Raw genomic sequence first — 25207 nt, forward strand, 5'->3', positions numbered from 1 at the left:
ATGCTCTGCGCCCGGCCGGCCGGCCGTCATCTGCGCGCACAGCCCCCTGGGACTAGTAGTTTCAGCCGCGTGGATGTGGGCCTGAACTCTATGGCCAAGAACTCACATTCCCGGCCACCCGTTTAGCAGGGCGGGGCGCTCCGACCCGTTTGGCAGGGCGGGGCGCCTCGCGAAGATGGTGTCGCGTGTGGCGTGTGGCTCCCGTCGTCTGCCCAAGTCTCAGCTTAGCCCAGCGGCCGGCGTCTCGCCGGTCTGGAGCCCTCACCCGCCGGGTCCCTGACCCCGCGCCCTCCGCGCGCCCGCGCTCCCGATTCCCGGCATGCCCCGCGCCCGTAAGGGCAGCGCGCCCCGCAAGGGCGCTCAGCGCCGCGGAGCCGGTAAGTGGGGAGCAACTAGTGAACCGCGAGCGCGGTCCTGCGTGGCTTTCCCGTCGGTGTCCCGGAGGGTCCTGAACAGAGACTTCTCCCTCGACCACCCTGGCGCTGCGTCCCGCAATTCCCCCGCCGTCGGCACGTGCCCCAGGAGGCAGCGGCCACGTGGGTGTCCAACTCGAGCGCACTGCTTGCAGCTCAGGAGCTCGCGTTACCGGCCCTAAACCGGTGGGCGCCTCCCCGCCTTAGTTTCCCGCATTGCCGCCGCACCCTAGTTGCTTCCTATGGTGGACAAACCGCCGAAGAGAGTAGGAAGCCTGTCCCCCTCGCCACTACCTGGTGCTTTACTGGACTGGACTAGGAAATTGGAGGGAGGCCTAGCCTGCTGGGGAGTACTGAGGGGACCGGCTATAGGGAAGTTGCAGGATTACGGCTTTGGTGGGCCTGGCACGGCTTTGGTGGGCCTGGCACGAGAGGGTTGGGGAGTGCCCTGGAGCCTGAGGCGGCTCTGAGACTTATCAGCTTCCAACAGGAGTGTGTTTTGGTGCAGTAAACACATATGTTTACTCTTAAGGAATGGGGTGCCTGCTACGCACAGCTCAGACTTGGCCACAACCCTAACAGGACTTGGAAGTGGGGGTATCTAAGAGGGTAGCGACATTCCAGAAGGGGTGGTGCTGTGGGATAAGTTCATTAAATGGTGTCAGCTCCACACTTAGGAACCAAGGAATTCCGGAGGGGCTTGTGGGTGAATCCCAAGAAGGTGAAGAAGAGAGTGCTATGCAGAGGGAAAAAGTTGTGCCAAGCCCTGGCATCTGGAGGGAGCACATTAGGGAGGCTGGGCTGCTTTGGCTGTTTAGGGTAGTAGGAGAGGCCTGGATGCATGCTCAACTTTGTCCAGCAGGCATATGGAGTATTTAGTTCTGAGAATTAGGACCAGGCTGGTGACCAGAACCCATCTGGGGCTCTGTTGCAGCAGCTGCCCTTGCCAAAGTCAGCCCCTGACCCTGGGCAGAACCCACACACAGGAGTGTACGTTATGCTGACCCTGACATTCTCCTTTGTTTACCTATTTTCAGGGACTCACGGGGTCAGGGGCCACTCCATTTTCTGCATTTCCCAGGATCAGGAGGGTGCTGTGTGTCCATTCACCCAAAGCTAAAGGCCTGGGATGGTCCAGGGGGATCTCAGAAGACAGTATGCTTGAAGCCTGGGGCGGCCACCCACATCCACTAGGAACTGGGCTTCTGCCCCAGGGCATATAGGTGATGTTGGCCCACAGAAGAGCCACAACTAGTTGTTTAATTATTATCTTCATTTGCTATACCAGAAGAGTCCTTTAGCATCTCTGTTTTGCACATGAAGAAATTGAGGGGGTAAAGGCTAGGTATTTGACTTGGTTACACCTCTTTTAAGATAGGGAGCTGGAATTTGAACCCTGTGTGTGTATGTATTCTGTATATACAGATCCTATAATTAAGCCCCTGACCTTTGCCCTGGCCGTTTTTAGGCATAATCTGGGCGAGTAGCTGAGCTCTCCCAGGATTTGCCTAGAAATAACCCCACTCCAGGCTCAGCCACCGGCCTAGGTGGGGCCTGTGCAGCCCTGTCTACCACTACCAGGCTCTCAATCTCTGTAAAGCACACTGTAGTCTCAAGGAGGCTCTACTCACCAAGCCTGCTGGGTTTTCCTCAGCTGGACCTCGCGTCTGATGTTTTCCAGCTGATGGACCTCATTTCCCTTTCTCCTCCTTCCTGGCTCAGTGTTCCCTGAATCAGACCTGGTGCCCCATGCCACAGTCTCTGTTTCCTCATCTCTGAAAGGGGCAGGATTTTTTTTTTTTTTTTAAAGATTTTATTTATTTATTTGACAGAGAGAGATCACAAGTAGGCAGAGAGGCAGGCAGAGAGAGAGAGAGAGGAGGAAGCAGGCTCCCTGCTGAGCAGAGAGCCCGATGCGGGGCTCGATCCCAGGATCCTGAGGTCATGACCTGAGCCGAAGGCAGCGGCTTAACCCACTGAGCCACCCAGGCGCCCCAAGGGGCAGGATTTTATTCTCGTGGGCTTATGAGGTTGGGTGAGGTACCCCCCAGCCATCCCTCATCAGTGGAGGCAGGCCAGGTGCTGCCACAAATGTGTCCAACCTTTCCCAGGTGCCCGGAGCAGTACCCAGGCTGACTCAGGTTCCAGTGAAGATGAGGCCGTCAGTGAGGCCCGCAGCACCACCAGTGAATGCCCCAGCCTCCATAGCACTGCAGCCGAGGACAGCCTTGGTGAGAGCGGGTGGGAGGTGGCAGGGCCTCTGTGGGGATTCCCTGGGATAGGTCAAGACACAGGGCTGACCTGCTGACCTTGCAGGGGGGGATGCCGCGGAGGAGCAGGGCCAGCAGGAAGACCTTGAGGAGAAGTTGAAGGAGTATGTGGACTGCCTCACAGATAAGAGGTACCCCTGACTGCTGGCCAACCCCCACACCCGTGTCCCTGCTCAGCCCATGCCAAGTGTGACCCAGTAGGGCTGGCCCACAAGGTCCCCTCTCTTCGTCCCCCAGTGCCAAGACCCGGCAGGGTGCTCTTGAGAGCCTTCGCCTGGCCCTGGCATCCCGCCTACTCCCCGACTTCTTGCTGGAGCGCCGCCTCACCCTGGCTGATGCCTTGGAAAAGTGCCTCAAGAAAGGTTGGGCCCTGGGGGCTCAGGGGAGACCTGAACTGGCTGGGTGCTGACCCTCGCTGCATGGGCTGACCGGAAAGCATTCCTCCAGGGAAGGGCGAGGAGCAGGCGCTGGCCGCTGCTGTGCTAGGCCTGCTCTGCGTGCAGCTGGGCCCTGGACCCAAGGGCGAGGAGCTCTTCCACAGCCTGCAGCCCCTCCTGGTGTCTGTGCTCAGTGACAGCACAGCCAGCCCTGCTGCCCGGCTCCACGTGAGTGTTTGAGGCTCTGTGACCCCCTTCCATCCCCTAGTCCCCAAGCAGAGAGGTGGGTTCCGCCTGCCTTCAGGCTCCCCTACTCTAAGGGTGAGCCCTGTGGCCAAGAACCCAGGCTCACTCTCTGATCGTAGCATGGCTTTGCCCCCCTTCCCACAGTGCGCTTCTGCTCTTGGCTTGGGGTGCTATGTGGCTGCTGCCGATGTCCAGGTAAGTCATCTCCGGGCACAGGTAATAGAGCACCTAGGCCCTGGCTCTGCCCCTGAGCCATTCCCACTGGCTCCCTGTGTCCCTAGGACCTGATGTCTTGCCTCAACTGCTTGGAAAGCGTTTTCAGCCGGTCCTGTGCCGTGGGTGGCTCCACAGTCCCTGTGGTCCCCGCCAGCCAGCATGGCCTGCTCTGTGCTGCCCTGCAGGCCTGGGCTTTGCTCCTCACCGTCTGCCCCAGTGCCCATATCAGCCACATCCTGGACAGGTAAGTGACTGCTCGCTGTGAGTGGGAGGGGAAAGGCAACAAGGCCCCGGCCCACACATAGCTCAGCCTGCCCCTTCCCCAGGCAGCTGCCCCGGCTGCCCCAGCTCTTGTCCAGCGAAAGCGTGAACCTGCGAATTGCTGCCGGCGAGACCATCGCACTACTCTTTGAGCTTGCCCGGGACCTTGAGGTGTGAGGCGGAGTGGGGGAAGGGAAGGGATGGGGGCCTCCTGACACCCCCTGTCCAACCTAGGCTGGATGCAGGGGACATCACAGAAGCTAGGGCAGCCCTAGGTCGTGACGAGGGGAGGTCACCCTAACATGGACTCAGATACCAGGTGCTGTGGTGGGGGCTCTCAGAGGGGTGTCTGACCCCAGATAGGGGCCAGGAAGGGATTCAGGGGGGCCAGGCAAAGGAGGAAACCACTTTGGCCGTGAGAGGAAGGGTTTGGGCAGCCCCATGTTGAGAGCGTGCAGGGCCTGGGCTTCTGCTCACACACTCTCCGTTGCTCCCGCTGCAGGAGGATTTTCTGTACGAGGACATGGAGGCCCTCTGCAGCGCCCTGCGGACCCTGGCCACCGACAGCAACAAGTACCGTGCCAAGGCTGACCGGCGGCGGCAGCGTTCCACCTTCCGTGCCGTGCTGCACTTCGTTGAGGTACGTGTGAGCGCGTGTGTCCTGGTGAGAGTGCTCCCTGGACACAGCCGCTGAGCCCTGTTCTGTGGGTCCCCCTTTGCTGCAGGGTGGGGAGTGTGAGGAAGAGTCCATCCGCTTCGGCCTCGAGGTGCTCTATGTGGATAGCTGGGCGCGGCGCCGTGCCTACGCTGCCTTCAAGGACGTGCTGGGATCGGGCATGCACCACCACCTCCAGGTGGGAGGACGGACAGGGAGGGGTTGCCCAGCTTGGCTCTTGTGGACCAGCCTCAGCTCACTGACTGTTTCGTTCCCCAGAACAACGAGCTCCTCCGTGACATCTTTGGCCTGGGCCCTGTGCTGGTGCTGGATGCCGCCGCCCTGAAGGCCTGCAAGATCTCACGTTTTGAGAAGGTTTGCACCCTCGGGCACCCTTCTCTTCCCCATGTTCCCATGGCCTCGAGGCCCAGAGCTCTGCAGGGGCTGGAGGAAAGGGCTTGGGCCTCCCCTTCCCTGGCTCACCAGAGCCTCGCTCGCTGCCCCCACTCCAGCACTTGTACAACGCTGCTGCCTTCAAAGCACGGACCAAGGCACGCAGCCGCGTGCGGGACAAGCGGGCAGACCTCCTCTGAGGCGGGGCCAGCAGAAGAGACTGTCCACACCCGTGCCTGTGTTTTTAACAGAAGACACTGCAACAACTCGTCCCTGCCAGGAATCATCGCTTTATTTTTTTAATGACAAAACCAAAAACAGACATGGGGATGGTGTGGCCAGAGGCCAAGGCAATTGGGATCCTGGCCCCTTGCCCCTGCCCACAGTGCTGTGGCCTCTCCCTGCCCTGTCCCAGGCCTGGCCAGATGTGTGCTTATCCCAGAGCTGTGGGGCACATGGTAGGAGGGCTGTCCCTTGCTCTCCTTCCTCGGACCCTGCTCCTCTGGGATGACCCATGTCCTTGAGGGGAACGGCATCTGCCAAATGGCACCGAAACAGGTGGGGACACGAGGGTGCCTGGAATGGATCTATATGCTGATTTTTAAAGATTATTAGAGATAATTAAACTGCTCAGCCTTCTGCGGCCATTAGCTCTGAGTATTTCCGCCTGCCCTCCCATCTGCCGCCCCCATGGGCTCTGCACCATCTCCATCTCATCTTTGCCTTTTAAGACCGTCTCCTCAGGTGGCCGTCCTCCCCATCCTCAGAGTTCTCCTGCTTGAGTGCTGAGGCTGGATCCCCGCTGGGAGGCCTGGCAGAGTTTGGGCAACTGGGGTGGGGGCAGCTATTTCTAGATTTGAACCTACGTCTGGGGGAAGCCAGAAGCTGCTGACAGGCCACAGAAGGAGCCAGGAGGCTGGTATTGCTTCCTCTGACCTTGGGCCACCCAAACCAGGGCCTTGGCACCAGAAAACCTGGCCAGCCCTGGCCTGAAGACAGGAGAGGCGGGTAGCATGTGGTCAGGTCAGACTCTGGTACAGAAACCTCACCAAGGAAGTGCAGAACGGTGGGTCAGGAGAAGCCTGCCTTGGCCACTTTATCCCCGCCGCCCCCATCCCCAAGCCCTGGTCCCATTGGTATCTCAGCTGGGTGCGGGGGCCTCGCTGGAGTTGAGCCTGCGCAGCTGGCTGAGGCTGGCTAGCCGGAGCCTGAGGAGCGTCTCTTCCTGGGTGTGCAGGGTGTGTGCCAGCACGCGGAGAGACTCGCTCTGCAGCACTGGGGACAAGCGGGAATGAGGGGGTCATCAGACCTCCTGCCACCCCACAGCTCCCCACCCTTTGCTGCCTCGGCCTCAGCAGCTGCTCCCTCCAACCATGCAGAAGGAAGTGGCTTCCAGGCCCTACTCCTCACCCTCGGTCCCCACTTGCTACCCACACCATCCATCTGTCTGTCCGTACCGCTCAGATAGACAGCCAGAATGGCGAGCGCCAGGCAGGTGAGCACCAGTAGTGCCAGCAGCATCAGGAAGCTTCCCCGGCCTTGCAGGGGACCGCAGCCAGCCTGGGCACACAGTGACGGGGGCAAAATGCCCAGCAGCTCATCCCATGGCTGCGCTTCCTCAGCCAGGTAGGGGCGCAGTGAACCTGGGGGGCAGATGGGGCATCAGGAGGGTAGGGGGTGTACCTGCCCTCCCTGCTCCCAGTACATCAGTCCCACCGCCCTGCCCCCCTCACCTCCGCTGTGCAGGTCACTGATGGACTCCACGTGGTGCAGCCGCACCTCCTGTGTGTGTCTGGGGGCCAGTGGCTCCCTGCTCCTGGAGCTCGCTGTCAGTGCCACAGTGTCTGCTGGGACAGGGCAGGACTGATTCAGCCAGCAGGCCACCCCCCCTCCCTTCTTTGAGGTGGCTTCCAGCAGCAGCAGGGACTCAAAGAAGATGGGAAAGGACAAAGGGAGGTTGGCTCCAAATGCCCCAAAAACCAATTCAGAAATGATCCTTGTTTGGGAACCAGGATGACCTTGGAGCCCCTTGGGCCTGGTAACACCCACGACAGCAGGAGGTACATCTGACTTGCTCGCTCTAGCTCCCCCGCCCCGAGTGAGCACAGCAAGGACTTTCAGGCATTCCTTTGCCTGCTCATTCCTAAAGAGTTATCAACCTTGGAGGGCTCAACTGACGGTGCATGAAATTTCATCCCTGCTTCTACTATCACTTTACTCTGCAGACCCTGTAAGGTAGCCACCAGGCCAGACCAGTGTCTGGCAACTTTTGCATGCCCCACAGAAGCACCCCTCTCCTAGCTGGGTGCCACCTGTCCCCCAGGGCCTGCTTTAACGGCCTCTGAGATCTGTGATTCAGCTGTACTTCTGTGAACCCTGCTGTTTTCACTCAGCCTTGTAACAGGAGACCTGCCTTTGTTATCAAGCCGTTCCACAGGCTCCTGCAGCCTCCCTTTGAGGCTGCCTGGGCATTTAGGTTGTTTCCAGTTCCCTTCTGAAGCTAATAATCCCTAGGAAAGGACATGCATCAGCAAGTATGAAGGTTTTTCCCAATTTCCTAATTGTTAATAAGGACAGATTACTAGAAGCAAAGTTACTGGCTTAAAGAGCAGGGGCTTCTTTAAGCCATCATCAAACTGTCCTCCAGAATGTCTGTCCATAGCCCCCAGAAGGGTATATCACCACCTTTAGGCCTTTTCACTGAAAAAAAAAATTACATACATACATGCGTACACATACGTTTGCCATACTGGGAGATGAGGAAGGGCCTTCCTTGACCTGTTGGATTGGGTTTCTTTCTTTCTTTTTTTTATTTAAAGATTTTATTTATTTATTTGACAGAGATCACAAGTAGGCAGAAAGGCAAGCAAAGAGGAGGAAGCAGGCTCCCTGCTGAGCAGAGAGCCCGATTCAGGGCTCTATCCCACGACCCTGAGATCATGACCTGATCTGAAGGTAGAGTCTTTAACCTACTGAGCCACCCAGGTGCCCCTTGATTGGGTTTCTTTGCCTGGAATACTTTCCTTATCCATTCCCAGCCTTTGCCCACTTAGTCACTGGGGTCTCTACTTTTCTTGTGATTTCACTGATTTTTAGACCCATCAAAAATATTGCGTGATTTCTAAAAAGTATATTTTACCTTTTTTTTTTTTTTTTTTTTAAATAATCTTGGCTCCTTATACCTCCAGATACCCAGCTAGACACTAGATAACAAAGTGAGGGTGGGGGGCACTGAGGGAATTCCTGCTGATAGGGGCAAGGGTGATTGGACTCTCAGTCTGTCACTTTCAGAACAAGAACTCAGCCTTCATGATTTGCTTGAAATTGGCCCTTGATATGCCCTAGAGTAAAAAGAGATGCTGCCAGTCACGTTTGGGTGATGGGTTGGGGATCATAGTAAATTCCTCTCTGCAGCTGGCTCTGCTTTCCCCACACTTTTTAAAAATAATATTTACCTATTTGAGAGGGAGTGTTTGGGTACACAAGCAGGGGGAGGGGCAGGAGAGGGAAAGAATCTCAGGCAGGCTCCAACTCCCTGCTGAGCGCAGAGCCTGACAGAGGGCGCATCTCACCACCCTGAGGTCATGACGTGAGCAGAAATCCAGAGTTGGGTGCTTAACGGACTGAACCACCCAGGTGCCCCTTCCCCACCCTTCCTAAGTTGAACTCAGATTCTGTTCATTCCCAGGAAAAAATTTGATAAACATTGTTTGGACCCCAGAAGGAGGCAAACATCTCCCATCACTACTGGGGGCTGGGCACCCCGCCCCCATCCAGCTGAAATGTTGAAAATGTGGTAAGGGAGTTGACCGGCTGGGCCAGAGAAGCGTGGGGCAGCTGGTCAGCCCTGTTCGGCCCCACTGAACCTCTGTACTTGGGTGCAATGGGGCAGTTAGGCGAGTGGCCACCAAAGGCCTAACTAGCTCTAAGCTGCGCCAGGCCAAGGGATCCCAACTAGCCAATAGTTAGGTCCATTTTAGGCTCAAGCTGGAGGAGGCCGGAGATCTACCCACTCCGGGTCTCTGGGCCACATGCACAAAGGCTTCCTGGAACAGCCTACTCGGATCCCAGCTTCCTCCCTGAATGAAGAGCCTAGCTGGCCAGGCATCTGCCCTGCCCACACCCACTTGGGCACAGCCTATAGTTGACCAGGTAGCTCCCCCCCACCCGCTCCCTGTCCTTAGCAGGGGAGACAGGCAGGGCAGGAGAGGACATGGGGTTCCAGATGTGGTAAGCCCTCTCTCCATGCACAGGGCGTAGGTCCCTTAACTCAAGCTGGGACATGGTGACTGATGACTAGTCAAGGAAGTGAGGTCAATGGGATGAGGCAGGGCTGCTCCAGAGTCCACAGGGTCACAGGACAGGGGACTTGCCCTCCCCCATTAATGCTCTCCTACCTTCCTGGGTCTCCTCAGGCATGGCGGGCGGTGGACACTTGGGGGGCTGATAATAACACCCAGTAGCAGGACAGGATGAAGGCAGCAGTGGCTCCTCAGAGCCTGGAAAGGCTAGCGGCCTCCCAACCCAGGCCTAAAATAGGCCTGAGCTCAGCCCACTGGGCTATATTTAGAGGGGGCAGCCCTCAGCCCTGGGAATGGGTGGAGTGACCCAGCGGGGACTATCTAGCTGGTGATGGCGCCCAGACAAGAGCACACCTCCACTAATGCAAATGCCCAGGGTCTTTCCTGGGGAACTCTGCCACCCCCGTATATGTACAGGCCTTGGCGTCTTTACCCAGACAAGCAGCCTCGTGCTCACCTCCAGCAACGCCCCTCAGGGCAGCTGAGACCTGAGCCTCTCTACTCCCAAAGACCTCACTCAAAGCTGGGTCATCTCAACTCCAAACCAATGGACAAGCACCTGGCCCTGTGTGACCTGCTGGCCCCAGGGACTGGGGTGATGGATAACAAGCCGGGGACATGAGGGTCCCCAGAGGGGGCGGAGACACACCTACACATGCAGGTACTCATGCTAGTCAATGGGCAAACTTAGATTGAAGATTGGTACTTCTGTTAATAAGCTTACAAGCTGGGGCGACTGCCCCCTCTCTGCCCTCCATTTCGTCATCTGTAAAACAGGAATGACAATGGTTCCTCCCTGGCACAGGACACAGGAGGATGGAAATTCAGCCACATGTCAGAAGCGCACGTGCAGTTTAGAACCCTCCTACTCTCCAAGGGTATACAAGTCACACACAGTGTATGAGGAGGCATGGTACCACTTACCCTTGAAGGGAGGAAGTGGCCGATCTTAGGGCCCACACTCTGCTATTGGACCCCTGAGGCCCTCCTTCCCAACTGCGACAAAGTAAGACAATAAGCTCTACCTCCTTAAACATCCCAAATCCATCACTTCACTGTATCTTTGGCCTCCTTGATGTTCCTTGAGCACAGCAATCTTGTTTCTTGCCCTGGCTCTTCCTTCCAAGGCTCTCCCCTGGATAGTCCCGCAGCTGGCTCCTTGTTTAGCTCAAACATCACCCCCTCATTGATGCTTTCTTACATTATTTTACATATCGCCAAGTTGCATTTTCTTCATAGCACTCAGCCAAGAAATTCTATTATTCAGAATACGCTGTGTATGTCAGTAGGGCCCCGAAAGGCCCCACGGAATCCCCTCAGTCACATGGAAACCATCTTTAATCCTCACCACAGCATCCTTAGCAGAAACTGAGGTCTAGAGACCACGAAGAAGTAGCCCAAGGCCACACAGCGAGACCTAGCACCAGCGGTTGCGTGCTGGGGCCGCTCCAGCTTCGGCTGATAACGTGTTTATTGCATTAGTACAGTCGGCCTGCCCCACCCCCACCCCCACCCGCTCAGCCTGTTCACAGCTTTCTGCTCGTCCCCCAGGGAGGAGGGCCTTCCCCGAGGGAGGGCACTCCGGGCTCCTCCTCCGCCCAGGTCGTCGCTCTGGAGCCCTCTTCTCTGCCTCCTCGCGACCAGCAGGACCCCATGCCCGGCCTGGGCCGTCCCTCCCACGGCTACATTCAAAGGTTATCCTCTGTTAATAAATAAGCTGGCGAGGCAGCCCCTCGGCCAGGGCCTGTCGGTCGGTCGGTCGGTCTCCATCGGCCAGGGACCAGTGTGCCGGGCCCCGTAGCCGTGCGTCCCCCAGGGTCTGTCCTCCCGCTCCTGCCTGGAGTCGCCTTCCCTGTACCCAGCCCGGAGGCCGAATCACCAGTGCGCGGCGCTGCGGGGCCCCCGCTCTGCGCGCGGCTCGGGGGCGTGCCTTCGGCGGCTTCGGCCCTTCCTCCGCGATTCGGGAGGCGGTGGGCGCGACTCGGGCTGCAGACGACACATTCGCAGGGAGCTAGCGCCACCGCCGCCAGGCTCCACCAGCTGCAGGAAGTCCCGGTACCAAAGCTTGGGGCCTGGAGGGGCGACGGGCGCAGCCTCCTCGGTCCGGGCCAGCCTTTCGGCCTGCGCGGCACTCAGCACGTGTAGCGCCAGGCGACGCAGCGGCTGCGAAAAGCCCTGCTCCACAGCCGCGCACAGGTAGACGCCTGAGTCCCCGCGCCGCAGCCCGCGCAGCAGCAGCCCCCGCGTCACGCGCTCGGCGCGCTCCTCCGCAGCCACCTGCAGGCCGGGCCAGCGGGAGGCGGGGGCGTCAGGGTCGCGAACAGCGAAACCCCGCTCCAGGCCCGGCCGGGAGATGCAGAGGGTCACCGGCGGCCGAGCGGGAGTAGGATAGGGGCGCCCGCAGCGGCACGTTTGGAGGCTGGGGGCACTGGGACCGGTGGTCTGAGAGGGGATCCCCGTACTGGGCAGTACATGGGGGGTGGCGCAGGGAGCGCAACAGGAGGGGCGAGGGCGCGACTCCTTTCGGACAGGGGCCGGGGGGCTGGGTCTGGAGTCTATTTAGACTGAGAGGCCTCACCGGGAGTTGGCGTGCAGGGAAGAGACCAAACCAGGCAGAGGGGCCGGTTAGGCGGAGTCTCACTGGGCGGGGCCGCACCTCCTACAGGTGGGAGCCGGCCCGAGGGCCTCATTGGCTAGGGCGGGGCCTCTCCTGGATGTAGGGGTGGGGCCAGGGCCCGTTGGGGAGCCCAGCGGCGGGAGGCTCACCTGGGTGCGGGCCGCCTCCCCCGTGCGCTGGAAGGTCCATTCCACGCGTGCCTGCAGCGAGCGGGGCTCACACTCTAGGAAGGCGCTGCCGCCCTCCACCCCGAACACCTTCCGCTCCAGCAATGTGGGATGGGACGAGTCTGGGGAGGGCAAGGGATTGTCAGATTCAGGCAGGGCAGGGCACGCTGTGGCATCTTCGAAGGCCACGAAGTCGGGGCAAGCTGGGGCACTCACCCCCGGAGCACAGCGTACTAGGGTCGCCGTTCTTCACGTCTTGCCGCCGAAACCGCCTGCGGGGAGCGGGGCACGTGGAACTTCCGTGAGCTCTTCTTCCTTTAGCCAGCCAGGTGCCTCAAAGGACTCCGGTGGCCCGCCCCCGACCCGGCCCACCTTTTAGCGCTGGGCTGGAAGCGCGTGCACGCGGCCCCGTCCCAGGCGCAGTAAGGGTCACGCGCCAGGCAGCATTCGGCGCAGGCACGGCCATGGGCAGCACAGCGGTGCAAGGGGATCTGGGCCACTGCGCTCCGTGAGGCAACGTACAGCTGGTGCTAGGGGGCATGAGGGGCTCCGGGCTGACCGAAGGCAGCCCCGTGCCCGCCTCCCACAGGTCAGAGATCCCTTACCCCACTTGACAGATGGGAACACTGAGGTCTCAGGTCACGCAGTCTAGCGAAGGCAGAACCTATTCTCAAACCCGGGATTCGAACTACCAAGGGAGGCATGGGGGTTGGGGCACTCGGGGAATGCACTGGGTCCCTTTTACCCCCAAGCCTTCTGGTCACTTACTCTCTTAGAAGAGATTTGCATGCTGGTGATAGCAGCCGAGTCCTGAGAGGGAGGGGGAGCACTGGGATCAGGGATCAGTGGGGTGGGGTTACTCCAGGCAGGGGGGCACAGAGGTTGAGGTGGGGGAGATCGGGGGAGGCTAGATCTCACCTCAAATACATGCAGCTCCTCCAAGAGCAGCCCCTCCCCGTTAGGCCGGCTGCCCTTGGGGACCGAGATCACCTTCAGCACTGTGCCAACATCTGCAAGGATGAGGAGTGAGTGACTGACTCCTTGTGTTCCCTGATAGCTATGGCTGGGGGGTCTCCTCACTTCTGAGGCCTTTACCCTCAGTATGGTTGGGTCAGTGAGGAACATGGGTTGGAAGAATAAGAGCAGCATCCAGAAGGAGATGAGGGTATAACCCGGACAAAGATGCAAAGGTGAGCCTGGACAGGGGCAGCTTCAGTAACTGGCAGAGTCTAGACTGGGTTTAATGAATGGTCATGGCAGGCCACTGACCTGTGCCAATGAAGAGGACGTCGTAGTGTCCGTCAGCAGCTGCCACACGGTCTGCAGTGATCTGGGTGAAGGTGTATCCGGCACCCACTTGTAGGAAGAGAGGGCGCCCACCCACTGGCAGGACTGAATTGTACATGAGAGGGTGGTTCCGGGCAAACTGAATGACGTCATCAGGGAAGTCCTTGGTAGAACTGAAGGTGCCAAAGGTCTTGCTGGGGCACTGGGCGGTGGGGAGGAGGCGCGACAGGGATGTGGGTATGAGGGTCTGGTGGCCCCACAAGAGACCTCCAGGAACTGGGAGTGGGGGTGCTAATGGATAGAGCCTTGCCCTGGGACTCTGAAGAGAGAAGACCCAGCCCTCCCTTTGGGACTCTTAGGGGGAAATATGGCCTTTCTTTTAGAAGACCTGTCTGATCAAATTGATGTTTATCCACCCATAACAAGAGGAAGAAACCACATTCACCAAGAAGATCCCAGACCAGATTCTCCACCCCTGAGACTTCGAGCAGATTGTGGTGGGAATCCTGGGGCTACGCACCATGCCTGGCCGGGGGTAGGGGACACGGCCCTGATAGGACACCCACTGGTGCAGGGGCCCTTCCTTGTGTGCAAAGGGCCCCAGAAAGGCACGGCGCACATCGTTCATGCTATACACGCACACTGCAGAGCCTTGGAAGACGGTGCTGTGGGTGAAGGCATGAGTAGAGTGAGGGGCCCTGCAGAGCCAGGCCAGTCCCGCCCACAACCTCCTGGCCCTCACCTGGATGTGGAGAAGACAGCATAGAGCAGCGGGCTCCAACGGTCCCTCAAGGACAGCAGGAACACATCCTCTGTGGGGAAGGGGCCCAGTTGGGGGAGGGCACACAGCCCTCAGTGTGGCCAGGCTCCCAGTTCTGGGGCACTGCACTCCCTCTCCCCAACTCCATCCTCCACTCCTGGCACTCACGGAGCTGGTCGAAGTGCGTGTCACCCTCTGCACCGGGCACAGAGCACACCAGCCGTGCCTTCAGGAACGTGGTCCACTTGTTCACCAGGCTGCGCTGGCCACCCACATCATTCTGCGGGGCCAATCAGAGGGCATGAGGGGGAGCCCCAAAGAGGCAAGAGGGCAGGGGTGTGGTCACAGGCTGTGGCCCAGGGACTTCTCACCCGACAGATCTGGCCAACACGGGACACGGACAGGCGCCCCAGTGCTGGTGCAGCTTCCACTGCAGACTCACGGAAGAAGAAGTAGATCTTGTCATCATCGGGATTCTCGCTCTCCGGGATCCAGAAGACCTTGACAAACTTGGGCTCTAGCAGCAGGAGGTGTGAAGTCAGCATTCCCTCATGAGACCCATATACTCTCTCTCCTAACTCCTAACTCTGGTGCCTCCAGAAGCCTGCCGTCTGAGCACCCCGTCTCTAGGATCAAGTTCATCGGGATGGCCCCGCAAGTCCACAGGATCCAGAGGATCAGGGCCTGTGAGTCAAGAAGCAGCCACAAGAGGGCAGCAGAGACCGAGACTACCTGGAGAGCCCACCTCAGCCCCGCAGCTCCCCAGGCCCCACGGCCAGGAAAGGAGGGAGATGGCCAATCAGTTGTACCTTCACTCAGGGATCCTACTCTTGAACAGGAGGCGGGGCCCCCGTTCTCCTCACTCTTAGAGCAAGTGACTCAGCCTCTGATGGTGGAGACCCCTTCTACTCTCTCCTCTCCTGTGTCTAATCCTTGGTTTGTTCCTGCGCCGGATTCTTTGCTCTAGTTGCTCTTTCCCTCCATCCTACGGGGTGTTTGGAATCAGCTCAGCCCCCCCCCTCCCCAGCAGACTGGCTTCCTTTCTCATTCTCCCACCTGGTCTACTTTTCCCGTTCTGTCTGTGCACTGAACAGTCTCATGGGCATTGGAACTGATCTTATGATGTATTCGTGCTGAGTTCTGTGAACTCAAAGAGGACAGAGGCCCCATGTCTTGTCTGGCCTACAACCCCAGTCCCTGGCACAAGGCTGGACCCATGCTAGCTACCTGGTGGGACCTCGGCTGTACCCACTGCTCACTTCTGTTATGGGCCTTCCTTGGCACCTACCCTGTGGGGGCCAAGGGCCCCCTTCCCAAAACCCCACCAGCTTTTCACCATTGAGCCAGCGGGAGTCATGTGGTTCTGTTCGAAGACTCGGACGCTGGCCCAGGCTTCGGAAGATGGTGAAGTCCCGGCCCATGAGGTCTGCAGCCACCCCTGAGTACAGTTCTTCTCCTGCAGACAGGGTGAGGGCTGCTCAGCCAATCTGAAGGTTCTCGGTGGGGGATGGAGGTGGGGGTGCTTGGAGAGCTCTGGCAGCAGCCTGGGAGTCAGTGGGGGAATCTCTGGGGCTCTCAAGAGAGTTGAGAGTCTCTGAGGGACCCTAGCCTTTGGACTCACCCACAAGCACGGAGGCAGCCCGATGCCTCGGGTCATATGGACTCTTGCCTTTGCCATCCTCTAGCCTCCGAAGGTCAAGCCGGAGCATGGGCTCCTGGGGGGCAGGGGGCGGTTGTTACTTCTGGACCTTTCTTCACCTCCCAACCTCCCTCTCTGCCCAGAGCTGGACTTACCTCCAGCCGGTGGCCCACCTCCATGAATGCACAGGTTGGGTGGAAGGCCCCCGTGCCACAGGCCAGCAGATGGGTGCGGTTGTAGGCATGCAGCAACTTCACGAAATTCATGCACTCAGTCTAGTGGGCAGGCAGGGTCAGGGACAATGAGGCCTCCCCCAGGGGGGCAGCCTTAAGGAGTCCCAGCTCCCAGTGGCACCTCACCCCTTCCTCTCTTCTGCATCAGTCCAGGCAAGCACCAACATGGGCTGCGGTGCACTGCATGCCCTTGGTGACCAGCCCGGCCCACCTCTCACCAGAAGGCGCACATGGAAAAGCACAGGCCTGTACGTCCCCCTGTGACTCAGAGGCCCCCAATAAGAATCACATGAGCCTCCACCCTGAGTCACTACCTCCAAACTTCAGCCACCTCGACCCCCTGCCCCCATCACAACCAGAACAGGCAGGCCTCTGTCTTGGCGCCACTGTGTGTAAAGCGGGGGGGCTGGCCTCCCCGCTCCCACCCCGAAGAGAGCACTCACGCCAATGTCTTTCCCTGCCCAGTTGCACTCCTCTCGCCATTCCACGGGGGCCGGCCAAGCCAGCTACAAGGAGGTCGGGGGAAGGGGACACAGGTCAGGGCCCTGACGTGGTCTCTGTGCAGAGAGTGTCCGCTCAGGGGGCCCGTCCCTCTGGGCCTCTCCAAGCAGTCTGGAGTGGGGTCCTGGGGCTCCTTCCCTAGGCAGCGCCAAGGCTGGGGGTCCCTGGTACCTTCTTGGCCCGCTTGCTGATGTTGTCCAGGCTGAGGGAGGCCACGTGGTTCTCAGCGCCCACAAACAGGCGTCCTCTTTCCTCGTCCACCAGCAAAGCTTCATAGCAGCAGGTCCTCTCCAGCCTGAAGGTCCGGAGACCATGCCGGGCCTGGAGCTCTGCAGGGGTTGGACACCACAGAGGATCTGCCAGCCCTGCTGGAAGCTTCCCCTAGACCCTGCCTGTCTCTCACAGGTCATGGTTGTACATGGGACCCGGCCCACACACATGTGAGTTTCCGTGTGTGAGTTTCTACTGATGAAGGCAGGCCCACCCATGTGTGAAACTTCCATGGTGGGCAGTGCAGCATACCCCCAATTCAAGGGGCAAGCAGGTTGAGCTCCTTGGGCAGGCTTGGACAAGCAGTGTCTGCAGGCAGGCACACTGGGAGGCCTGGGTGCCAGTGGGGGTGCCGAGCATGTCCGGAAAGCTAGAACCCCAACCCCAGCATGGAGGTTTCCTGCCACCAGCCTGAGCTCAGTGCGATGCCATTGCTTAGTGACCAGTGACCGGCCTCCTGTGTAGGGGGTGTGGGAAGGAGGCTCTAGTGACCCCCACACCTCAGTTTCCCTGGGGGTGGGTCGTGGATGGGACCCAGGCAGGATCTGTTGCCATGGGAACGGAAGGGGGTCTTCCTGGGAAAGCAAGAAGAGAATGTGCACAGAAAGTCGGGGGGCTGAGGCCAGGACAGGGTTAACTGGAGATGGCCTGAGAGTGCCCCCAATCAAACCTGAGCCAGTGGCACAAAGCAACAGCAAATGCACGCCCCCTACCCACACTGGGACCCTCTCCTGCCCACCATGAGCGGAGCCCTCCAGCCCACCAGGTGCACCTACCTTGGAAGGAAAGCCGCAGGCGCGGGGTGCTGGGGGTTGCATCCCCCCGCACTGCCGCCCAGAGCAGGGCCAGGACCGGGATCATGGCGGCAGCCCCGGCCTGCCCCATCCTGGTGGCTCAGGGTGCTCCCGGTTCAGCAGGCGCGTGCGGAGGAGCCTTGAGCCGCCCTGGACTCTGCCCCAGGATCTGGAAGAGAAGGAGCTGCAGCAAGGACGAGGGCGGGAGGCTAGAGGGGGGAGTCCCCAGGGATCAGATTACAGCCCCTAGGGGAAAGAGGCTGGGGGGTCGCATTCCACTTCCGAGCTCTCCCCTCCCTGAGTGTGCCCTGCCTGGCCACAATCACAGACACACCCACGCCGGGCACACCCTTGGGGTCACCCCCACACTGGCAGGCGCCCGCCCCACCACGTCACCCTCCCCAGGAACACACCCCCCCTTCCCGTAGACACGCTCACAGACATTAATTCACAAACTCTGTGTGCCTACTTCTTGCCAGCCTGGGACACTGGGGGACACAGACAAGGTCCCCATGCAGGAGAGGGCAGAATGCCAACAAGGACTCAGATCAGTGCAGTCATTTCAGAGGGCGCCAAGTGCAATGAGCAAAACAAGCCAGTCATGGGAGTGAGCAGCAAGAGGGGTCAGGCCTCTGGCGGTGGTTGTGCACCCACGGGCCCACAGAGAAACAGAGGTACCTCTGGGGCTGGAGCCAGTGGTGTGGGTGCCCGTGAGTTTGAGTATTTCTGAGGGTCCCTTTGTGTATCTGTATTGTGTGTGTGTGTGCGTGAGCGCAGACAGGTGCATGTCCACGTCTGCGATGGCAGCATGTGCACTTTGCAGACATGTGTACATGTGTGTTGTGTACGTGTGCCTTATGATTGTGTGTGCACACGCAAATGTATGCGTGTCCCTCGGCACGCCACTGAGTAAATACAACCACAGGGACAGTCACTGCCTGCAACTCTGAGAGCGCCTGGATAGCCACTCCTCAGGAAGATGTCTGTCCAGGAGCCCTGAGGACTGCGCCCCCCACCCAGGCTGGAGGGAAGCCTCAACTTCTACTTGGAGGTGATTCCCAGTAGGATATCGCAGTCCTGGCTTCCTGCTTGACCCCTCTCTTCCCACCTGAGCCTAGAGGGGGCTGGTTATGCAGAAATTCTGTGGGCTGACTTCAGACCCAAGAGGAATCAAGTCGGGGGAGAGCCAAGCGTCTCAGGCAGCCTCTCACCCCCACTTCAGGTGAGTTGCCCGGCCCTCTCTGAGCCTCCCCTGCCTTCTCCCTCAGGTTCCCCCATCTTTGAGCCCCTCCAACTCTGCGCCAGAGCCCTTCCCCTGAACCCCTTTTGTGGGGCCAGCCTCTGGCTGCAATCCCCATCCTCCTTCCCAGAGGGGGCAGGTGCTGGGCACAGGAGCCTTGGCATGGGGCAAGGTCCTGGGGTGCCATCAAGCAAGGGCACACCTGCAGAGCCACGTTCCCGACTGCTGCCCCCAAGCCCCTGCCCAGTTCCGCAGCTCCCAGACCCCTCCCAGGCTAGGACTTCCACCTCCTGCTGTCCCTCCACTGACACTTGCCACTGCCTCTTCTGAGCCCATGAGGTCTGCAACGCCACAGAACACCCGGCCACCTTACCACACTCCACCAGAACTCAGGAGGCAGCGCCTCCCCACCCCAGCCCGGGCTCCGCCAGGAGGAGGGGAGAAGCATGGGGACTGTAGGGCACCCTACGACGGCTCCTTTAAGGAGCAGCCCCCGCCTCCACGCAGCCGGCCGCCGCCCCACACGCGCCAGCAAGTTTACAGGGGCGGATCGGGTGACCAGGCAGGAGTTGGTGGCCAGGCCAGAGTGGAGCGGGCACAAGGGAGGGGCGACCCCTCCCCTGTCAGGCCTCGGGGCAATAGGGTGCGCCCAATAGCAGTCCAGTGCAGAAGCAGAGCGGCCAGTCAAGGCAAAGGAGGAAGAAACCATATAGGGCCCCCTCCCCAGCCCCAAAAGGCTCTGTGAAGCAGGCAGAACAGCAGGTCCAGGGGACTTGAGGTCCTCACCGGTCCCTGCACAGCTGGAGAGCTGCAAGTGGGTAGTGAGGGGCTCAGCTGGGAAGGGTCTGGGATCTTGGCCTGAAGCTGAGTCTGGTGGACAACCCCATTCGTACTGCTAGGGGTCTACAATGGAAGGGCCGAATGTTGACGGTGGCTGAATGTGTCCCTCAGGTCTATGTGACAGGGCTTGAGGATGGCCTTTCACCCCTCAATCCCCCCAAAAGGCATCCTCCTGGAACCTCCCCAAGGCTGGTCAGCAGCTTGTCAGTGGTCGGTGAGGGAGGCTGTGGTTTCCAAGGGCTGTGGCCCCTCTCTGGTCAGCTCTCCCGGAGTAGGGGTGTCGGTGCCTGTTCCGGGTGGGGCCGGACCCTGCTTTCCTGAGTCTCAGGACCTAGTGTTCCTGGACTGGCCTGGCTGGCTGGCTGGCTGGCTGGCAGGCAGATGAAGGGAGGGCCTCCGGGGGAGGACCAGGGGCCTTCCGGAGAGGGAGTAGAGGGATGCACCCCAGCCTGGGCTCTTGGACTTCCAGGATGCTGCCTCTTCCTCCTCCCAGCTTCTGCCTTGGACCTGGGCAGCCTCCCCAGGCCCCACGCAAGCAAACAAAATTCTTCGGCTGTTTACAGTTTTCCACCCTAGCCGCCAAGATCAGCAAGTGCATTTGAGGTCCCCATCCACCCCCACGGTGCCCCCTACCTGCCCCCACTGCTTTTAGTTCTTCAGGCTCAGGGTCCCAGTCTCTGTTTCATTCCCTCCAAGCTCCACGTCCATATTGAAAAGCAGGACCAGGAACCCCCCCCCCCACCTTTCCAGCATCTTGGGGCTGCCCCTTGCCCACTGGAGCCCTTTGTGTTGCTTCCCTTGCCCTAGGTGAGTCTTCTTCCCTGGGGTAGGAAGGGAGATCTGCAGGGGTAGGAGCCCAGGGTGTCCCCCAGAGTCTTTGTTCCTAGCCACAGGCCCAAGTATATGCCAGACTCCGGCGGGGGAGTGGGGGGTGTGGGGGGGTACTTCATGGAGGCAGTCCTCCAGGAACAGCAGTGGGTTACACTGCACTCCGGGAGTTCCTAAGGATTCTAGAATCAGGCAGCCTGGGCCTGAGTCTTGGCAGAATGGAGCAAACTAGGGAAGGCAGCTGGGGTCCCTACTCCTACCTGCAGCCCCCCTCCCACAAAGGCCACTTCAGACTCCAGACCTCTACACTTTGCCAGGGTAGCCACGAGCAAAAGCAGCCTGGGTTCTCGCCCCGATGCTGCCTGTTAGTGCCACAGCCTCCAAGGCCTTGGTTTTTCCTTCTGGAAATACTAAATTGTGCCAAATCCTACCACCTGCCTTCTGGGCCCTCACCCTCAGCCGGGCCCGCCCTCAGCCTGGACTCTGGGTGGTGTGGCTGGGGTAGGGCATCCATCTGAGGAAGGCCAGCGTCAACCCTCCCAATGCCCAGGCTGGGCTGGGTCAGGCCTTGGCTCCCCGCTTACACCTGCTTTAGCCATCAAGGCTGGTGACTCCGACATCAGAACATTTCCTACTTCTGGCCACGTGGGTACTAGGACTCACTACCCTGAGGACTTAGGCATTGAGTGGGGGTGGGCTGTGGGGCAGGAATGAGCCCAGCAAAGCCTAACTGAGGCCTAACTTCCCTGACAAAGTACTACCCACCCCGGGGAGATCCCCTGGGAAATGGTGTGGGGGCCCTTCCCCCACCCACCCCCAGCCTGGAATCCATGCTCCCAGAGACCCCTGGCCCACCTTTTTGGAAAGATCAGCTCTTCCCCTCCTTGCCTGTTCCCCTTCCCTTCTGAGGGCCATGTCAGGGCTGAGGTGGAGGGGCCGAGGGCGGGGCCGCCTGGAACCCTGGGCCTCTGGCTGCGGCCCTGCCCCCACCCGCTCCGCCCCAGCCCTCCGCCTCCTGCACATTCCTCCTGGGCTGAGGTCAGCCCCTCTGGGATGGGGGAGCCCCCCCCACCAGCCACATCACAGCTCTCCTCTCGCTCCTGTTTTCTTCATTGCCCAGCAGGGTTGGGGGGGCGGGGAATAGGGCAGGAGGTGGAGCCTCCCTCTCCCCTCCTCCACAGCCTAGGGGAGTAGTGGGGGGGCTGCCAGGAATGCAGCCAATGTGGACCGGGGTGGCACTCCAAGCTTATTAACATTTATTAACATAAATGCTACCTTCTCTTAATCAGCACGGAGGGTGGGTAAGGGGGGGGACAGCTGCCCAGGAGTGCAGGTTGAGGGGCTCGAAATGCTGGGGTGGGATCAGCACCCTTAGTAGGCTGGGAAGGGTAGGGTGGGGTCGTGAGGGCTCCTTACCAGCTGTGTGTCCTTAGGGAGACACTGAACCTCTCAGATCTCTCTACTCAACTGCCCTGCGGTTGCAGCAGGGGGCAGGGTGGGGGAACACAGATGTCTGCTCTTGGTGTCATATTCACACCAGGCAGACCCCTCACTGCTGCGTCTTTCAGCCCAGCTTCACTCCTGTTCCCCCATCCCCGCCCCCAACACGACGCCTGCTGCCACCCTCCACCTGAACCTCCGTCCCTCCCTGACCCCTGGGGACTCCTCAGTCTTCTTCCTCCTGGTCTCCAACCCAGCCCTGGCAGGGCCCAGGTGCCCATCCCTTCTCCCTGAGGCCTGATCTTGGGAGACCTTTAGGCCTCCTGGTTAGCCAGACAAGGCCCCGTCTCCTCCCCCAGCAGCACCAGCACGGGGACCTGACCCCTTTACTCTCCCCCAGGCTGTGCCCCCTGTGGTCTTTCTGCCCCTCCTCCTCCCAATACCTCCCCTCTGCAGTATCCCACTACCCACCTCAGAGACCTGGCTGGAGCTTGGGGGCTCCCAGGCTCAGCCTTAGCTGACCCCACGAGGGCTCTGGGCACCCAATTTCCAGAGGGCAGCAGGGCTTTGCTTGGGCTGTGCCCTCCACCCCTTAGCCCCTCCTCTTTGCCACCTGCTAGACTCTTTTCTTCACCATTCAGTCTTCAGGTCTCCTGGTGTCACTTCCTCTGTGAAGCCCCAGATGTCTAGAACACCCAGGGTCGAGCCTCTCTGCAGGCCTCTGGGTCCCCCAGTGGATGTCATCACAGGACCCAGCAGGGGACAGGCACAGGGAGGGAGGAGAGAGAATGCCTACAGGAAGCCCTTCTACCCTCCTGGGCCTGCTGAGTCCTGGGGATGGGGTGCGATGGGAAACTGATGGTCAAGTCCTTCCTTGACCCTGCACCAGCCCCTCAGGCCTTGACTCTCTCCACCCACAACAAGGCTGGAAATCAGAGTCAATGGGAAAGGATACCAAACCTATTTTTCTCCTAAATAAGATCACCTGTGGGGCTTATTTCATGCAAGGGAAGAAACTAAGGGAGGAGAAAGTGATCCAAGGTGTTGACCCCCCCCTTCCACCCTAGTGCCCATCACCGTTATTAACCAAGTGGCTGACAAGTATGGACACACTCACGTAGCTGCACACATACCCCACCTGGCCTGATGCCCTTCTTGAATGTGTGGTTCGGGCTGGCTTTCCCTCTGGGAGTCCAGGAGGGTTTACGGAAATGTGTAGCCCCACGACAGGGATATGGGCCCCCAGGATCTCTTGTCAGGCCAATAGTCAGGAAGATTGAGCTCAGTTGTTCGGGAATGACCCTGAACCCAGAAGAGAGCCAAGAGAAGCTACGATCCTATCCCGGCCCCCACCCTGACTCCCAGGGCAGCTAGGACCTGGTCGCCCATGCCACAGACCAGGCGGCTGGAGTCAGGGCTTGTGTTCTCCAGCGTCCTGGCTGGCCTGGCATTCTGGATCTGGGATGGGGTCTGTTGGGGGGATGATTTGAAAAGCTCTGGCTGCATGGGGAGTAGGTTTTCCTGACATCAGAAGAACAGTGGGGCCACCCAGGAACACGGTGAGGTGTTCTTCCAGGCCTTGACAGCCCCTTCAGTGTCACAGGTTCCAGATCTCATGGGTTCCCTCCCCATTCTGCACCTGGAATCTCGGCCTCCACCCACCTGTCAAGGAGGGCCTGGGCCTGAGCTGGGGAGTGGCTGCCCACCTGGCTCCTCTCTGCAGGGTCTCCCTAGATCCTGCTCTCCTAAGCCCTCTGGAGCTCAGAACTTGTCTTTCTTTCCAGCTGTTTCTCCACCCTGCAGATGGGTTAAAAATACCAAAGCTGGCGCCACATCAGTAGCCTGAGCAACTATTTGGAGTGGGGTGGGCCCTCTGAGAGGTGGGTCAGCCTCATGGAAGTCTGCACCGGCTGGTGACAGCCCACTTCATACAGGGACCCACAAGCTTAGTCTGGAAGCAGGAGCCTGGGCCCCTTTTCTGGCTCTGCCTGTCTAGGGGTCCCAGGCCTCATAGCTGCAAGCTACCAGTGACTGGGGCCAAAAAGATGGGGCTCCTTAAGCTGGGAGTGCTTCAGGGTACACAGGGCCAGGGAGCACTGAGTCTCTCTAGTTGCCCTCACCCTGTGGTCCCAGGGATGAGGTTCAGGCCCAGGAAAGCTCTAAGCATTAGGGGATCCCCAGAAGTTAACCGCCTGGAGTCCATCCCTTTGGGGTGCAGGGCACCTGGGGTGCCATCACCCCCACCCTCCGCGAGCCCCAGCTGCCCCCCAAGGCTGGGAATTTCCCAACTGCCAAAGACAAGGAAGAATTGAAAGGCCGCCCCCGCCAGTGCTGGGACAATGGGGCCTTATGCCCTCCAAATCAGAGCAGGGGTAGGAAGGCTGAAGGCAGGTGGGAGCCTAGCTGTCTGCACGCAGGAAAGAAAGTGCTGCTTGCCAGGACCCCACCCAGACCCGCTGCAAAGTAGATTCAAGGGGATCCTGGCCAGAATCCTGCAGGGCCCACCCATGGAGAGAGGCACTGGGTGCGTCTGGCAGACAATGCTGGCCACTCAATGCTCCCTCTGTGCGGGGGTTCCCCTCAGGAGGTTAGGAAGGAACCATCTCCGGCGCGGCTTCCTGCTGGGCGGGCTTCACGGCCCCCCGGAGCCCCGGCCCCGCCCGCTATCTGGGGCTCAGCGGGGTCCAGGCCTGACCGCCGAAGGAAGGCAGGGATCCTGGGTTGGGCGAGGGATCCTGTTCTCCTTGTCAGCCGGCCCTCAGCCCTCAGTCCCGGAGACAGCGGTAGCAGGAAAGGCCCGAGGTACTGGGGCGGCAGCGGAGGCTGGGGGGCGTTGATCTCCTTCCGATCGGGCGGCCACAGCCTCTCATCTCTTGCCAACCAAACACTTGGGGGCCCTGAGGCCGCGCGGGGACTGGCAGGTGTGCGGAGGCGGGGTCCCGGGTGCCCAGCCCCACCCTCCGCCTTCCCCGCCTCCGCGGCGCCGACCCCGGCCCAGGCCGCTTTGTCCCGCCGCGGGCGCGAAGCCGTCGCTGCCCCACAAAGCTGTCTTTGTGCCCCGCGGCCTCCGCAGGACCCGCTGACGTCAGCGTCCGTGACCAGCCCGGCGGGGCCGGCCACGGACTGCTGCGCCCCCTGGCGGCCAAACGCGGTCAGAGCTCGCATGCGAGCCCCGCCCAGCAGAGCCCTTTTCCCGTAGGCTCAGCGGCCCGCTATCGCCGCCAGCCGCAGGACAAAGTCCAGGCGCCTTGCCAGGCGCTCAGGGCTCCCCCCCCGCCCCGAAGGCACCCCCACCCACCGCGGGCCCCGACGCCTTGTCATCTGCCATTGTCTTCTCCAGCGACATGCATGCACTTCCCATAGCTTCACGTTAGCTTCCGCATTTCTAGGGCCCTTGTCCCAATGCACCAAGTCTGCTGCCCTCCGGGGCCACTTGGCTTATGCCTACAGGCACACTGA

General features: G+C 60.1%; 3 protein-coding genes across 5 annotated transcripts; 1 reads left to right on the plus strand and 2 right to left on the minus strand.

Moving 5' to 3' along the window:
* Nucleotides 1-151: 151 nt before the first annotated feature.
* Nucleotides 152-5470, plus strand: IFRD2 (interferon related developmental regulator 2). The gene is made up of 12 exons (XM_044253523.1): nucleotides 152-377; nucleotides 2525-2644; nucleotides 2730-2814; nucleotides 2921-3045; nucleotides 3131-3288; nucleotides 3451-3501; nucleotides 3588-3766; nucleotides 3849-3954; nucleotides 4286-4423; nucleotides 4509-4637; nucleotides 4718-4813; nucleotides 4951-5470. Exons 1-12 carry the CDS (start codon nucleotides 320-322, stop codon nucleotides 5029-5031), a joined length of 1326 nt encoding a protein of 441 aa, XP_044109458.1. The 5' UTR covers nucleotides 152-319; the 3' UTR covers nucleotides 5032-5470.
* Nucleotides 5102-11954, minus strand: LSMEM2 (leucine rich single-pass membrane protein 2). 2 transcript variants are annotated; one of them, XM_044253525.1, is made up of 4 exons: nucleotides 11899-11954; nucleotides 6565-6675; nucleotides 6289-6474; nucleotides 5102-6106 (listed from the first exon to the last, which is right to left on the minus strand). In XM_044253525.1, the coding sequence occupies exons 1-4, from the start codon at nucleotides 11936-11938 to the stop codon at nucleotides 5973-5975; spliced, it is 471 nt and encodes a 156-aa protein (XP_044109460.1). In that variant the 5' UTR covers nucleotides 11939-11954; the 3' UTR covers nucleotides 5102-5972. The 2 variants fall into 2 exon arrangements, with proteins under 2 accessions (XP_044109460.1, XP_044109459.1); XM_044253524.1 differs by having other exon boundaries at nucleotides 6565-6678; nucleotides 11899-11938.
* SEMA3B (semaphorin 3B) lies at nucleotides 10453-21240 on the minus strand. 2 transcript variants are annotated; one of them, XM_044253522.1, is made up of 18 exons: nucleotides 21164-21240; nucleotides 17383-17569; nucleotides 16508-16665; nucleotides 16279-16341; nucleotides 15758-15877; nucleotides 15585-15678; nucleotides 15300-15419; nucleotides 14335-14480; nucleotides 14132-14243; nucleotides 13946-14015; nucleotides 13724-13868; nucleotides 13186-13405; nucleotides 12835-12926; nucleotides 12685-12726; nucleotides 12289-12446; nucleotides 12133-12188; nucleotides 11899-12038; nucleotides 10453-11409 (listed from the first exon to the last, which is right to left on the minus strand). In XM_044253522.1, the coding sequence occupies exons 2-18, from the start codon at nucleotides 17489-17491 to the stop codon at nucleotides 11008-11010; spliced, it is 2247 nt and encodes a 748-aa protein (XP_044109457.1). In that variant the 5' UTR covers nucleotides 17492-17569; nucleotides 21164-21240; the 3' UTR covers nucleotides 10453-11007. The 2 variants fall into 2 exon arrangements, with proteins under 2 accessions (XP_044109457.1, XP_044109456.1); XM_044253521.1 differs by lacking the exon at nucleotides 21164-21240 and having other exon boundaries at nucleotides 17383-17685.
* Between the last annotated feature and the right edge of the window lie 3967 nt (nucleotides 21241-25207).

Source organism: Neovison vison, chromosome 6 (genome assembly GCF_020171115.1).
Source record: "Neovison vison isolate M4711 chromosome 6, ASM_NN_V1, whole genome shotgun sequence".
Lineage (NCBI taxonomy): Eukaryota > Metazoa > Chordata > Mammalia > Carnivora > Mustelidae > Neogale > Neogale vison.

Excerpts from the sequence above, each read along its gene's own strand:
- LSMEM2 (XM_044253524.1), bottom strand. The coding sequence starts at position 11,938 with ATGGACCTTCCAGCGCACGGGGGAGGCGGCCCGCACCCAG. Across the intron at positions 6,475-6,564 it reads CAGTGACCTGCACAGCGGAG|GTTCACTGCGCCCCTACCTG; the intron begins GTGAGGGGGGCA and ends TCTGCCCCCCAG. Across the intron at positions 6,107-6,288 it reads TCTGGCTGTCTATCTGAGCG|TGCTGCAGAGCGAGTCTCTC; the intron begins GTACGGACAGAC and ends GCTTGTCCCCAG.
- SEMA3B (XM_044253522.1), bottom strand. The coding sequence starts at position 17,491 with ATGGGGCAGGCCGGGGCTGCCGCCATGATCCCGGTCCTGGCCCTGCTC. Across the intron at positions 16,342-16,507 it reads TCAGCAAGCGGGCCAAGAAG|CTGGCTTGGCCGGCCCCCGT; the intron begins GTACCAGGGACC and ends ACCTCCTTGTAG. Across the intron at positions 14,016-14,131 it reads CACGCACTTCGACCAGCTCC|AGGATGTGTTCCTGCTGTCC; the intron begins GTGAGTGCCAGG and ends CCTTCCCCACAG.
- IFRD2 (XM_044253523.1), top strand. The coding sequence starts at position 320 with ATGCCCCGCGCCCGTAAGGGCAGCGCGCCCCGCAAGGGCGCTCAGCGC. Across the intron at positions 2,815-2,920 it reads GACTGCCTCACAGATAAGAG|TGCCAAGACCCGGCAGGGTG; the intron begins GTACCCCTGACT and ends TTCGTCCCCCAG. Across the intron at positions 3,289-3,450 it reads GCCCTGCTGCCCGGCTCCAC|TGCGCTTCTGCTCTTGGCTT; the intron begins GTGAGTGTTTGA and ends CCCTTCCCACAG.